The sequence below is a fragment of the Rhinolophus sinicus genome, chromosome 16, assembly GCF_057876585.1.
Source record: "Rhinolophus sinicus isolate RSI-liver-muscle chromosome 16, RSI-T2T, whole genome shotgun sequence".
Taxonomy (NCBI): domain Eukaryota; kingdom Metazoa; phylum Chordata; class Mammalia; order Chiroptera; family Rhinolophidae; genus Rhinolophus; species Rhinolophus sinicus.
Window position 1 is genome coordinate 148,711,942 of NC_142516.1, and position 15,128 is coordinate 148,727,069.

Here is a 15,128-nt window from a genome sequence, read left to right on the forward strand (position 1 = left end):
TGCAAATGATTAGGAATTGTCTTCCAGCTTCATGTAAGTCTGGTAAGCAAATCTCTCACCCACATAGTAGCCCATTCTGATACCTTTCTGATTCATTAAAGCCTGAATTGTCTCAGATTTCTCGAACTGGTTTGTTGGTTTTGCCTTCTTTTGAGCCATCTTAGGTTTTACAGGCTTCAGTTTTATGACATACTCAGATAAGATCTGTTTCATTTTGAATGGCTTTTCATGTTTCTTGGCAGTTAAATAGTGCCAAATTTGGGGCCATGTTAGGGACCAGTCGTTAAAATATTCCAAAATAAGGGTACGTCATATAACATTCAGTTATAATTCCTAGTCCGAACATGAGAACAATGGAGGTTTCGGAAGTGAAATTAAGCACACACAGATGCTTGACCCTCTGCCTGGGCCAGGAGTACTCGCTGTCCTACCTGCTTTATCTGCCACCTTCTGCTCTCACTTTCAGGATCCTGACCTCAAGTTTGGTGAAGTCATTTATGAAATAGGATTCTTTCCCTCTTAAATAGACAGTAATCCTTACAGCTGCAACTAAACAGAAAAGGTAGCTTAGAACATCTAGTCAGAAGGTCGTTTTACACGGGGGAAGAAAGTGGAGAGAAGTTGCTGTTGGTTGCGGTCCTGCTGTGAGCCAGGCGTGACTCTCCAGTCACCCAAGCTGCCTGGCTCTTCGACACCTCATCAGCACCCTCATTCAGGATGGTGTTTGAAGCCAAGATCACTCATCTGTTGGGATATTTTTTCCCTCCGTATTTTTCAGCATTGTGGTCCAGAAATTAAATGGGTAGATGGAAGCAAGCCACTGCTGAAAGTTTCAACTCATCTGGTTTCCACGGTGTATACTCAGGTACATGCTATTCCATTAAAATTAGCAGTGTTTGCTCTATCAATGAGTTGATGTGAATTTTTTGACAAAACAAAATCCTAATTGATATGTTATGTAGATATATTTTTACTCTGTAAGTCCTCTTTTGAAGATAGGAAGTACATATGAGGTGCTTATATGTACTGAAATAAATGAATAGTACAAATAACATTTCCCAACAGTTTTCTCCTTTTGTTGGAGGAGCTTTGAAATCTTTTCAATTTATTTTTATTTTTATCTCTTTGATCTTCACATTTTTATATGCTCAGTTTCATGGTCTAAATAAAACATGCATGCTGCAAGAAGTGAATACTCCTATTTCTACAGCAGATATGCTAATAAGCTTTCCTTTTCTTCTCTTCTTTTCTTCCCCCAGGATCAGCATTTACATAATTTTTTCCAGTACTGTCAGAAAACCGAATCCGGAGCCCAAGCCTTAGGGAATGAACTTGTAAAATACCTTAAGGTATTGGGTGGCTTTCTTATAACCCCTTTTAAATGAGCTTAGAGTCGGTTGGGTTTTCTGTTTGGTGGTGAGTGTTGTTCTTACTCCTTGGATGCATTATAGGATGCTCTTAGCTAGATGCTCTCACTTCATTAGCTTCTATATGGTTTTACACAGTGGCAAGAAGGGGACTCCCTTCTTCATGCTTCTCCTGCCTTCGTCCTAGTTCCACATCTACTATCCTCAGGCCAGACCTCAAACACATTGTTCCCCACACAGGAAACCACTCCTTTACACACAGGCTCTCTGTGCTGAGTGCTCACTGGGCACAAAGCACAGTAATAGGCACATAAGAAGCAGTGACTTTAGTTTCACCACGAAGGAACTTCTAGGTCATTGTAGGAGATAACGTAAGCTTGGCGAATGCATGCTAGGTGGGTTAAAAAAAAAAAAAAAAAAAAAAAAAAATAATAATAGATGCAACCAACCCCAGCTTTGTGCAGGGCTTAGGGAGGCTCCTGGGTAATTGCACACTGAGAGCAAAGAGAATTCGCCTAGGGGACTTTCATCCAGAACATGACTCTAGGGGAACATTTTTAAAAAGGAGAGTAGCAAAAAGGGTATTCTAGGCATAGGGATGAAAATAAGAAATGTGAGAAAGGAATAGAAGGTTGTTTGATATAAGCAAGGAAAATAAAATAGAGATTCTGAAATTACTGCTGTGCTAAGTCCCCTGTCAGCGACCTCATAGAGAGCCACATGACTTGAAGAAGAGCCCTTCTGTTAGATCCCTATTGCTGCTGTAAGAAATTACCACAAACTTGGTGGTTTGTTTGTTTTTCCCCCAAATGACTCAGATTTAATCATTAGAAGCAAACTAAATGGAAAGCTTACAATAGAGAAGAATTACATGTTAGTGCCTTTTGCAAACTGAGCTGGGGCAGAAAGGGCCTGGGGCTGTCTCTCCACCTGGTCCCTTCCACACACAGACACCCACAGGGTCCAGGTAGTCTGCCGGGGTGGGGGCACGGAGGGGCTGCTGGCGCTGAGCTGAGGCCGCCTGCCCACCACTCGCTCCTGGCCGGTGCCCTGGTCGTTGCCCGAGATGATGTCATCAGTCCTCAGCAGCAGGACTGCCCTCTCCACTGCTGTCCTGTGTGTCTGCAGCTTCACAGCCAGTGGCTCCCAGACATCCTGCTCCTTCGTGTCCACCAAAGTGCCTGTCTCCCCATTGACTCCCCAGGTCCCACAGTTCTCCTGGGTGTGCTTGGCCCAAAGGGTGGTTTTGTACATCTGTAGGTCAGGAGTCTGACATGAGTCTCACTGGGTAAAATCAAGGTGGTGTTAGTAGGGCAGAGTGCCTTTCTGGAAACTCTAAGGGTGAATCTATTTTCCTGTCCTTTACAGCTTCTAAATTAGGCTCCCTCATTCTTTGGCTCGTGGCCACTTTCTCCATGTCAAAGCCAACAGAGATGCTTCTCTGATCATTCTTCCTTAGGCCTGTCTCCCCAACCCTCCTCTTTTGCCTCCCTCTTCTACTTTTGAGGACCCTTGTGATTACATCAGGCCCACTTGGAATAATCCGGGAGAGCCCCCGCTATGTAAAGGCCAGCTGGTCAGCAGCCCTAATTCTGCTGCCGTGTAACCTGTTCACAGGTGCTGGGGATGGGGACGCGGACATCTGTGTTCCTTACCCTGCCTGCCGCTGCCTCCCATTTGTTTTATGTGGACTTCTTCCATCCTTATTTGAAACTGAGCAGACATTGCGGGGGGTGGGTTTACTTTGCAAAGCCTGACTCGGACTCTGCCCCCCCCCCCCCCCCCCGCCGTTTGCAGAGTCTGCACGCAATGGAAGGCCACGTGATGATCGCGTTCTTACCCACCATCCTCAACCAGCTGTTCCGCGTCCTCCCCAGAGCAACTCACGAGGACGTCGCTGTCAATGTGACACGGTGAGCGAGGTGGGAAGGTGGATGCTCTTCCCGTCCAGTCTGTCCACATCTGGAGCACAGTTGTACCTAGCTGGGACGCTAGTATGTGTTACACATGATATGTGAGCGGTTTCTTCTGATCCCATATGTGGGGGCCCCATCTAATTCCTTGTTTCCTGTGGTGCCAATAGCATCCTCCTTGTTCGCCTACGACTGTGATGATAATGAAGTGTGTCCATTCTCACATTACTGTTCATTGCTTTATTCATTCCTGTGGTGTACAGGGTCATTATTCATGTGGTTGCCCAGTGCCATGAGGAAGGATTGGAGAGCCACTTGAGGTCATATGTTAAGGTATGTAAAATAAACTGCCCCAATCATTTAAATCTGTGGCTCTCCAATTTTCCTTCTAAGAACCTATTTTAAAAAAATAATAATAATAATCTACTTACTTGGGGATGTATCTTGGGATGAAACTGAACACCTCTGCTGTCTCTTCTGTACCACATATCCAGTGCTTATGCCTGAACAAGCCCAAAGAAGGGCAGCCCTTCCTTTATGTACTCAATTTTATTTTGTCAACTGCATTTCTTCTTTTAATGGGTTTTACAGATAATGTGACCCAAATGATGTGGAGGTTTAAAGAAGAGTTTTAAGTCACTCTTAGCTAGGCCTTGTTATAGCTTATTGTCTTCATTTTTCTTTTCCCATCTAAAATTTCCAGGAAAACTGCTCCTCCCAAGATAGGAAGGTTAGCTCTGGCCCCCATCCAGGTGGATGATTCTGTGGGATAGCAAGAGGTGTCGTTGGGATAAATACCAACGAATTCTCCGTTGATGTACAGTGTTCAGTAAACATAGTATCCGTTTCTGTTCTAAAAAGTTACACACATTCTGTTTAGTGTTCACCACTTCTGTGAATGATAGTTAGGTGTTAGTTTAAAAAGTAAAGTTCGGATTGTTCAGGTGTCAGTTACACAGCATCGTGTGACACATTTTGGGAAGTCCTTCGGAGGTGGAGCTATGGGCTGGAGGTCACTGACCTGAGTCAGGGGACACACGTATTTTTATGGGTCCCCTGAAGACATCCTGGGCTCCCTCTTCTCTCACATGACAACCACCCTTCTCACCTTCCATTTCCACACCTTCCTCTCCCACCCATACAATTGTGCCTCGGTCCCTGATCTCCATCCTTTGGAGTCTCTCCAGCTTTCATCGCATCATGGAGAACCAGTACATTAAAGTATCTTTCCCTTTTCTTCAAAGTATGCTTATAAGGCTGAGCCGTATATTGCTTCTGAATACAAGACAGTGCATGAAGAACTGACCAAATCCATGACCACCATTCTCAAGCCTTCCGCCGACTTCCTCACCAGCAACAAACTACTTAAGGTATGTCAGGGGGCCAGTGTGACTCTGCGGGATTAAAATTAACTAAAGAAAACTCCAGTTCCTCAGCTTGATCAGTTCACCCCTTCTTGTGTGCTTTTTGAGACAATCACCAGCTCCTAAAGGGTAACATTAGTTCTTCAGTACCAACTTTGCTACTTGTACTCCTATCAAAGCTGCAAAGTATCACTCTACTCAGAGTTTCATGGGCTCTTAAGGAGTAATAAGTCATGTATTCAAATCACTGGAGGACCGTGTGTTAGAGGTTGTACAGGCAAGTGTCTGCAGACGAGACTCAGCCAAGAGAAGGGCCACATGTCTGATCTGGCAGTGCCTCTCGCTGCATTGTGCCATGCTGAGTGTAGGCACCCAGTTTCCCAATGGACACGTGAAGCAGGAGAACGTCTGCCAGGCACCTCTGGTCTGATCGTTTGCCAAGAAGTTCAGCCATGTTTTGGGGTCACACTTGTTTTATGTCGGTAACATTGCCAGCCTAAGAGAGTAAATATCTCACCTTCTAGTGGGTTGTTTTTCTTACTGGGGTCCTTTGTGTTTTCTTTCTTTCAGTATTCATGGTTTTTCTTCGATGTTTTAATAAAATCCATGGCTCAGCATCTGATAGAGAACTCCAAAGTTAAGGTATGTCACTTCATATCAGGGCTCTTGTGGTGATTCCTAGGGAAAAGTATCTTTCATTATGTTGGTAGCTAACATGTTCTGACACTTTCTGTGGGTGTTACAGTACTGTTTTAAGTGCTTTCCGGTAATGAAGCATTTTAGCTTTATAACAGCCCTATGGGGGAAGTATTAGTCTTACCCTTCATTTTATAGATGGAGAAACTGAGCCCAGGGTGCTTGAGTTACTTGCACAAAGCCATGCTGCTAGCGAATGGAGAGAGCCAGGTTTTGAGACCAGTCTGGCTCCAGAGCCCATACCCCTCAAGATCTGTGATATTAAATCCAAATAAAAATATGTCCTTTCTTTTGACCAGCTTAGAAATCTTCAAGTTCTGTTGAAATGGGAGTCGTAGTTTAAGCAGTCATTTCCAATGTAATTACCTGGTATTTCTTAAGCGTCTTGAGCATCATGGACGTTTCTCAGGGACTTAGACGAAGGTGTGTGATGCTGCTTCACCTCCTCTGTAACCAGTGAATGGACTGTGAGATAACTCAGTCTCCCCCAAGCCCTCCTCTCCACGGGGGCTGGGTGTGTGTGCCCTGTGACTCTCTGGCTCTCCCTGCTGTCCCCAGGCTCATCTCTGGACTGATACCTGTCACGCTGTGACTACTTGCCGCTGGCTGTCAGAGGCTCAGTGTAGATAAATTTTTATACAATTCCAAGGCAGTAAATACAGGTGCCTCCATGCAGTCTTGGAGTTTAAAAAATAAAGTTCGGATTGCCATTATGACTATGAATTCTCGCTGCTTTGTAGCTGTACAGAAATGCGGCTCGAGGATTCTGGGTGAGAGCTGGAGGCAGTGTGCAAGGAGCAGCCATTGTGGGGCCTGGCAGTGTCTCTCTCAATGAAGGAGGGACGGAGGGAGGAGTCCAAGGACGGGAAGGTCTGGATCTAGGCCCCATGGAGAAGCCTTGGGAAAGGCTGCTGGATTTCATCAGGCGGAAGGGTGGAGCTTCAGAACCAAAAGCCGTACCTTCCTCTAGCAGAGCAGGTGCTGGTGTCTGACCTGGTGGTTTCCTTTTTATTTTATTTTTTCTTGTAAGTCCAATTTTAGTGCACAGGTTGGTGCCAGGTGGAGGTGGGCCCTGCTTTCCACAGAGTAACACACCATCTAAATCATGCCACAACCTCCTGCCAAGGAAAAAATCTAGCAGATTGTCTACTTGGCAGTGTGCCGCTACCGTGTTTCCCTGAAAATAAGACCATGCCAGACCATCAGCTCTAATGCGTCTTTTGGAGCAAAAATTAATATGACCTGGTCTTATTTTACTATAAAAGACCGGTATAATATAATATATAATATATATATTATATATATATAATATATAATATAATATAATATAATATAATATAATATAATGTAATGTAATGTAATGTAATGTAATGTAATGTAATACAAATACAATACAATACAATACAATACAATACAACACAACACAACACAACACAACACAACACAACACAACACAACACCGGGTCTTATATTACTTTTTGCTCCGAAAGACGCATTCGAGCTGATGGTCCAGCTAGGTCTTATTTTCGGGGAAACACAGTAAGTGTACGTTCATACACACACGTGCACCTGAGCACATGCACAGGTCATACAGATATATGTTCTTGTTAAAATTGTTGTCATATGGAGGATAGGCTTTAGGCCTGTGTTAGTTTTCGAGGGCTGTTATAACAACTACCACAGCCTGCGGGGCTTAAACAATACAAATTTATTTTCTCACAATTCTGGAGGGTGGGAATTCAAGATCAAGGTGTCTGTAAGGTTGGTTCTTCTGCGGCCTCTCTCCTTCGCTTGTAAATGGCCACCTTCTCCCTGTGTCTTTATACTGTCTTCCTTCTGTGCATGTCTGTGTCCTAATGTCCTCTTTTCTTATAAGGATACTAACCCTGTTGGATTAAGGCCCACTTTAATGACCTTGTTTTAACTTAGTTTAGATTAAATTAAACTTAAAATTAATTTTTGACTTAAAAATTAATAGGGTCTTTAAGTTACCTCTGTAAAAACCCTGTCTCCAAATACAGTCATATTCTGAGGTACTGAGGGTTAAGACATTAATGTAAGAACTTTGAAGGGACACAGTTTAGTCCAAAACAAATCCCCACTGCATTTTTCATTATTTTTGGCTCTAAATAAATACAATCACTTCAGTATTCCTTGAGCCCTTATTATATGCAGGCTCCAAGGTTACAAAGTTAAATGGAGCATGGTTTGTGCCCTCACAGAATTTAGGTGTGAAATTGTACAGTTGGACCATGGGAGTGATGGTCAGGGAGGTAATGAACTTCTGAAACACTTGCAAGAAGTATATTTAAAATCAGGTGTCAATGACATCTTTCTAAGAACTGTGATAGAAGATTAATAAAGGAACGTAATTTCATGTGTTCTTTTCTGAAGATGCCATATTAAACCACAGAGCATTAGGAATGATAGGGACCTGGAAGCTACCTTCTGATCCAGCTCCTCCCTCGTTTCACAGAAGTTGAGATGGAAGTATTGACCCATGTAGTGACTTGCCCAAGGTCACACAACTGAGCAGAGCCAGGAAGTCGTGCTATAGTCAGAATCAGACACTCCCAGATGTTTTGCTATTTCTAGCCTTACAACCTAATTCTCCAAGGCCTCTGGGAAATTGTTTTTGTAACTCTTTGGGACCACTCAAATGCTACCAGGTACAACCTTTTCCATAAGTTAATTGTATTTTGGTCCTAAAACAACATTCAGAGAGTTTTTAGAAGTAGTTTATTTTAAAATTGTTATCCTGTTTAAAAAGAAACTCTGGTATCCAAAAGGAGGAAGCTTAACCATAACATAATTTACTATAAAAAGAGACTCAAAACAAGCCCTTAACCACTTTGGAGAGCTGAACATTTTCAACTCTCCCCTCTGCCTTCTGCTTCAATGTCTCGCTGGACTCCATGCCACTCTTTCCCTAAATCACATGTTATTGATCTAGGAACTTCTCCCATTTTTTGAAGCCTTCATTCAGTTTGCCTCATAGCTTAGAAATAATGAGTTTTATATGTTTGAATTGGTTATTTTTATGTTTGTCTTATATTTACACCTTAAGAATTGTATGTCCTAGGAACATTTGACATCTTGCTCCCCAGCATATGTCATCAGTTTGACTCCAATAAACTCATTCAAAAAAGAAAAAAAAGAAAGAAAAAAGAATCGTATGTCCTAGTTTTTTATTTCAGTGTTCTGAATTTAGGGAATAAGTTTGTGCTCTCACCATTCCTGTACCATTGGTGATTTCCAAAACCATGATCAAATGCCCTCAGAGTTTTGATAGTTTTTGACTGAAGATTATAAATATAATCCAGTTTGTTTATAATCCTGACCTGATTTTTTTCCTCATTGGTGAGTCTTAAAGTGCCAACATGGCACACATCAGTCTTGTACGGGTATCTAGGCCACAGATTCATAGAGGAGCCAGACAATGCTTTTGGTGTTGCCCTTCCCAAAGACACCAAAGACACCTGCGATGATCAGTGTGTGGGGTTACAGTGTATGTTGAGCTGAGGCCTTTGGTGTACACTCCCGGTGTTAGTGGGCTCATTCCATCTAGTGCATGTTATGTAGAGGGATAGATCAGCACACTGTTCTGCTTGCTTCTCGTGCTACACTGTTTCTGAAGATGGAGGTGGCCACATGTCCACCTTCCTGTCCCCAGCCAATCAAACTACGTTTTGTTACATTTGCTGAGGAAGGCTGTAGATCAGAGCCTTTCCCTGAACTAGCATCCAAAATGAGCAATTTATGTGCTAACCTTGAGTGTTTTCTAAGTGACATATGCTTGGAATTTAAAATAAGTGGTTTTTGAGTAGACCTCATTGATACCTGCTGAGGAGTTCACAACCCCCAACCCTGTTCTGCCTCCATGGGCAACATATTTTAGGTGTTTCTTTCTTGTCATTTATATTTAGCAGCTATAATTTCAGCAGACTCATTTTGAATTTCCTTTCCTCCCACACCGAATCAAGCAAATTACTGGCATTCCACAGGTATACTTCAAGGAAGCTGGAAAACATGTCATAGGATAGGATGAGTATATACCCTAAAGTCTTACTTGTTGAACCTTCCACCATTTTCTGGCTTAATTGAGCAAGGAAAGAGCTTTCGTTTGAAAAGTAGAAGAAGAATGGTATGGTTCATGTTCTACCTGGACTGTTTGGACTTCCCCTACACCGTATCTGTAAACCCTGTACATAGGTGATGGCAGAATGTTCATATCCATACTTCTACCCATGGATAAATGCTTTGAACTGTTGTTTGCTATGTGCAGAGCACTGAGGAGAAATACACACAGAGTAGAGAGTGTACCCTCAACCTTGCAACTGACATAGTCCTTGGAGAAAGACATTTATCTTAGTACGGTTGGAAAAAACTGCAGGAAGGAGTATGTGTGTGCTCCAAAATGATAGGAGATTCATGTGGAAATAGAGATGGAACTTTACCAGGGCCTGGAAGATGCCACGTTAAGGGTGAAGAGCATGAATGTCAGGCACAGAAGGAGCTCATGCCCAGATGAGGCCTCTGTGGCTTGCTCTGTGACAGAGCTCAGACTTAGAGGAGAGGGGAAGAGTGGAAAACAAGATCAACTCAGAAACAATGGGGAGATTATGGGGAGCTTCGAGGCCAAGCAGCCAGTGGTTTGGTAGAGACCACGGAGAGGTGGGGTAGGTTCCTCAGCAGGAGAGACGAGGCAAAAGAGCGTGTAACTGTGAGCTGAGTGACGTGGAAACTTTTATGCTTCCCTCTGGAGTTTAGCCTGTGGAACAGATTAATACACCTGTCATTTTTTTATATGACTGGGTTTTTTTAGCTCTCTAATTGCAGTAATATGAAAGGACATTTTATGGTGATGCTGATGAAGATCTAGCACTGGGGGAGGTGAGGTGAAATTGGAGATGAGGATGGAGAGCACTGTGAATGAATAAGAGAATTTGAGACAGAACTAATAATTTGACCCAGCAAGTCTACTTCTAAGTATCTACTGAAATGAAAATGTATTCACGCAGAGACCTGTGCAAATGTTCATAACAGCTTTATTCGTAATAGCAAAAACAACCAAAAGTCTATTAACTGGTGAACGGGTAAACAGATTGTGGTAACGCCACACAATGGAATACTACCTAGTAACAAAAAGGAACAAAGTACTGATTCTTACAACAACAGGGATGACTCTCAAAAGCATTGTGTTCAATAAAGGAAGTCACTGTAATCATACAGAGTACGTACTGTATGTGTCCATTTTATCACATTCTAGAAAAAGAAAAACTACAGGGACAGAAAACAGCAATTGTTTCCATGGGCTGGGGGTGGGGGAAGGCTTTCAAAGCGACACAAGGGTACTTTTATGGGGACAGAAATCTATGTGCTGGTGGTTACACAACTGTATTCACTTGTCAAGACTTACCAAACTATATACCTTAAAAGGGTGACTTTTAATGTATGTAAATTAATCCTCAATAAACCTGAATTAAACAAAAAGAACAAAGTAAAGTCAGATTTGAGTGGGGTAGGGTGGGGGGGAGGCCACCTAGACATTAAGTTTGAAAGCATAGAAGTGTGGAGTTTTTGAGAAAGATCACCAAGACATGGTTTACCAGGGAAGACGGGAGGTGATGAGTTATACTTGGCTTATCTTAAGCTTTAGGGCTGTAGGGTCAGCTGCTGTGACAGAGATCTAAAATAACAGTGACTTAAACAAGAAACAAAAGTTTATTTTTATTTATTTTTCATTTTATTTACTTTTTAAATTAGTTTCAGGTGTACAAAACAACATACAGATTATAAATTTACACCCCTCACAAAGTGATAACCCCACCAAGTCTACTACCCATCTGACATCGTACATAGTTATTATACCATCAACTATATTCCCTATGCTGTACTTTACATCCCATGAAAAGTTTCTTGTTGCTCACATGACAGTCCAAGCTAGTGTGGGGGTTCTGCTCCACACAGTTGATTGAGGGCCCAGACTCTTTCCATCTCACTGCTTTGTCTGCCTAGAATGCTGCACGTTCTCCTGATCTAACTGAGTTCACCACCACATCCACGTGGAGCCAGCAGGAAGGAGAAAACATATCATTTCCCTGTAAGGATATGACCTATTGCTACCCCATTGGCTAGACTTAATCACATGCTAGCTAGCTAGTCACTTACCTACAAGGGATTCTGGTAAATGTAGTCTTTATTCTGAGTGTGCACCCAGTTAAAAGGTTGAGGTTCTATTACCATGAGAGAGAAGAGAGAACAGATATTGGGGAGCAACCAGCAGTTGTTGCCACAAGGGGCAGTGGCACAGCCAAACAAATTTCCATTAGGCGGGTGGAGATTCAGGCTTGGGCGATAAAGAGAACAGATACAGCTAGAGAATAGATTTGTGAGTACCAGTCTGCTGAAATCATAAACTTAAGCTTTTCTCTGGGAAAAGCATTGTTTTAGTCTGAGTCGCCTGATGGGATTATCCATGGAAGAGATTTATTAGGGGCAATGACTATGAGGAGAAAAATGGGAAAGGAGCCCGGGAGAGAGTGGGAGAGCTATCAGATGGTAATGTAGGTCTGACCCAAGGTGAAGGAAAGAAGGAAGGAAGGAAACATCTTCGACTGCAGTGCAGTTTGATGAGAAAATACTTGATCCATTGTTGACCATCAGAGGAGGCCCATGACCTCCAGGAACAAGCCTGTCTTGGTATTGATGCCACCCTCAGCCATGGGCCATGAGCAGCCCATGCAAGGGGTGGCCATGGTGCAAATGCAGCAGCAGATTTCAGAGCACTGCAGCTGGGCTGTAGGTGGGTCAGTTATGCTCCTTGCAGTTGGAGAGCTGAGTCACCATTTTCATGGCACCAGCAGGGTAGACAGAGAAATAAACATGGAGAGATTAGAGAAACAATGAAAATTATGAGGATATAGGAGAAAAAAAAGAAGAAAATAGAAAAAGTAATGTAATAATAAGGGAATAACTTCAGACTACTGGGACATGTCATTGGCAGACTTCTTATCTACCCCATGACTTTTGTTGTTGTTTGCTAAGCCAAAAAACATGAAGTTTATTAGCTGTTGGTCTTATTTATCATATGTCACTGAGCAGTAAAATAGCCCATAGAAGAGAGATCTCCAAACCTCACAAGAGAGTAGAACACAGTAAGGAACAAACTATCAACCATTTGAAGACTGTTGTGAAGTTTTTGTACATTAAGCAGTGATTTGGGAAGCAGCATTTGTCAGATCCCAGACAACATGCTATGTAAGACGTGGTGTACCCCATCCCTGGTGTCTGCAAAGATGTGGCTGTTAGCAGTGGCGTTCACAGGATCCTTCACAGCAAGGCTGAGTGTCAGGGAGATCCCAGTCAGTTGAGGGGTCGGGTGACAGGAGCTGAGCAGCTAGCAGGATGGCACAGAAGTGGGGTGCAGGGACATAGCAGGTCGGCTGGAGGAGGCTGGGGGGTGTGGACAGGCGTGGGGCAACAGACCCTGCACCGGCAGCCTTGGTCGGAGGAGCAGATGGTGGTGGCCGGGCCATTGGGCCGCAGGGAGAGCTTCATTTCCGTCTTCAAAGGCACTGAGGTGTCGTCTCCTAATCACTGAACAGCATTGTTGGTTGGTTGGTATGTTAATTATCCACCATTTTGCACCACATCTTCTTTCCTTTTAATAAAAACTGTTTGTTAGAGACATTTTAAAATAAATATAAAAGGAAAGAGAATAGTTTAGTGAATCTCATGTTGCTGTCACCCAGCTTCAGCAGTTATCAGCATCGACTATTCTTTATATATCCAGCCTCACACTTTATGCCCCCTAACCTATCTTAAAAGCAATTTCTAAATATTTTATAACTTCTAAATATCTGTAAAAACCTTAGTGTGTTATCTCTAACAGATAAAGCCTTTTAAAAAGATGTAAGCACTATACTATTATTGCACTCAAAAGTTAGCCGTATTTCTTTCTTATCTAACATTCATTCTGTATTTAGTTTTCCCCCAGGTGTCTCACAAATGCCATTTTACTGTTGCTTTGTCTGAATTACGATCTAAACATAGTCCACACATTGCATTTGGTTGATGTGTTCCTGAAGTTACTGGATTCTCCAACTGTTCCCTCTCCATTTATTTGTTTTTTAATGCAATGTATTTGTTGAAGAAAATGAGCCATTTGTCCTGAAGAATTTCTCCCATTCTAGATTTGGCTGATTGTAACTTTGTGTGTTACTTGACATGGTTCTCTGGTCCCTATCTTTCCTGTAAACTTGTAGTGATATCTAGAGGCTCAACTCCATTCAGATTTAATTTGCTTTTTGTCAAGGACACTTCATAGCTGGCACTGCTGCATCACCTCCGGAGTCATGTGATGCCTCTTGATGGTCACGCTTTTGGTTATGATACTATTGACTGATAGATTTATGTGGTACTCACCCCTTCCATCTATTATAGAGTTCCCTATCCACTTTTCCTGGTTTTCCTAGCTGTTGACTCAGCCACATTCTGGGAGACCTGTTTTTCAGGAGTGGCCATCTTGAGTTGCCCGCAGTCATGTCTGGTGGTTAGAACTGGCCTTACCTGAGGCTTTGGAAGCTGATCATCTATTGAGGCCAACAGCTCAGGATTAGAGCTATTGCTTGCACAATAACAAAATCCTTTTATAATTTCTACTGTTCTGCTTTTGAAAATAGGTAAAAAATAGGTAAACTTCAGATTCTCATTGATCCTTACCTCACTCAATTCTTGAGTCTATATAAGCTTACAAAGATTTTCTTGTTATTGGTTTGAGAATTGAAATTAATTTTTTTATTTATTTTTTAAAAACTTTTTTGTTTATGTAAGTGTGTTTTTCCAGGACCCATCAGCTCCAATTCAAGCAGTTGTTTCAATCTAGTTGTGGAGGGCGCAGCTCACAGTGGCCCATGTGGGGATTGAACCAGCAACCTTGTTGTTAAGTGCACCGTGCTCTAACCAACTGAGCCAACCGGCTGCCCCGAGAATTGAGATTATTATAAAGCTAGTATTTCAAAGTTTTATAATAGGTTCTGGTGTTTAATGCATAAAATAATGCATGGTTTCATGTCAGAAATATCTAGGTTCCAGTTCCAGTTTTACAAAATGCTATTTGTTTCATATTGGTATACTGGTTTGGCTGCTCCAAAACAGGTCAAAATAATAGTGGCTTAAATAAGATAGAAGGTTCATCTCTCTCATTTGGAAAATTAGGAGCCAATAGGCAGCTTGGGTAGTGGGGGAGATTATCCCACAAGTTCATTCAGGGACTCAATCTCCTTCAAATACCCAGTTATCTAGCCCAGATGTCACCCTCACCCACATGGTTGAGAAAACTGGCTCACCCCCACCACACATTCCAGGCAATGGTAAAGAAGAGAACTGAGAAGGTGAGCAGCTCCTTTCACGGGCATGGCTGAAAGAGGCACAGATCACTTCCTCTTATAGCCCATTGGCTAGAACTCAGTCCCATTGTCCTTTTCTAGCCACAAGTTAGGCTGGGAAATGTGGTCTCTAGCTGGACAGCTGTGTGCCCCTGTAAGACCCAGGGGTTCCTCTACTAAAATGGAGAAGGAAAGGAGGGATAGTAAGGTCAGTTAGTACTCATCACTGAATCTCTCTAAGCTTCAGTTTCCTCATATGTAAAATGGGAATGAAAATACCTCCTGTTGTGGCTGTCAGAATCACATGCACAAGTGGATAAATACATGGAGCATCTCATTCAGTCCCCTCCACATTTCAGGCCCTCAGTAAATGGTTCCATTTATTGTGAGCAGAGAGGG

The 15,128-nt window shown here is 42.6% G+C and overlaps 1 protein-coding gene across 36 annotated transcripts in view; it reads left to right on the forward strand.

The window, feature by feature from the left end:
* The window catches only part of DOCK9 (dedicator of cytokinesis 9), a 256,192-nt gene that overhangs the window by 177,753 nt on the left and 63,311 nt on the right, over nucleotides 1–15,128 (forward strand). For all 36 annotated transcript variants that reach the window (XM_074329465.2, XM_074329468.2, XM_074329454.2 and 33 more), the window contains exons 22-27: nucleotides 779–865; nucleotides 1,260–1,349; nucleotides 3,165–3,280; nucleotides 3,544–3,613; nucleotides 4,525–4,650; nucleotides 5,215–5,286. In XM_074329465.2, coding sequence (XP_074185566.2) covers nucleotides 779–865; nucleotides 1,260–1,349; nucleotides 3,165–3,280; nucleotides 3,544–3,613; nucleotides 4,525–4,650; nucleotides 5,215–5,286 — 561 coding nt within the window. The remainder of the gene's footprint in view (nucleotides 1–778; nucleotides 866–1,259; nucleotides 1,350–3,164; nucleotides 3,281–3,543; nucleotides 3,614–4,524; nucleotides 4,651–5,214; nucleotides 5,287–15,128) is intronic.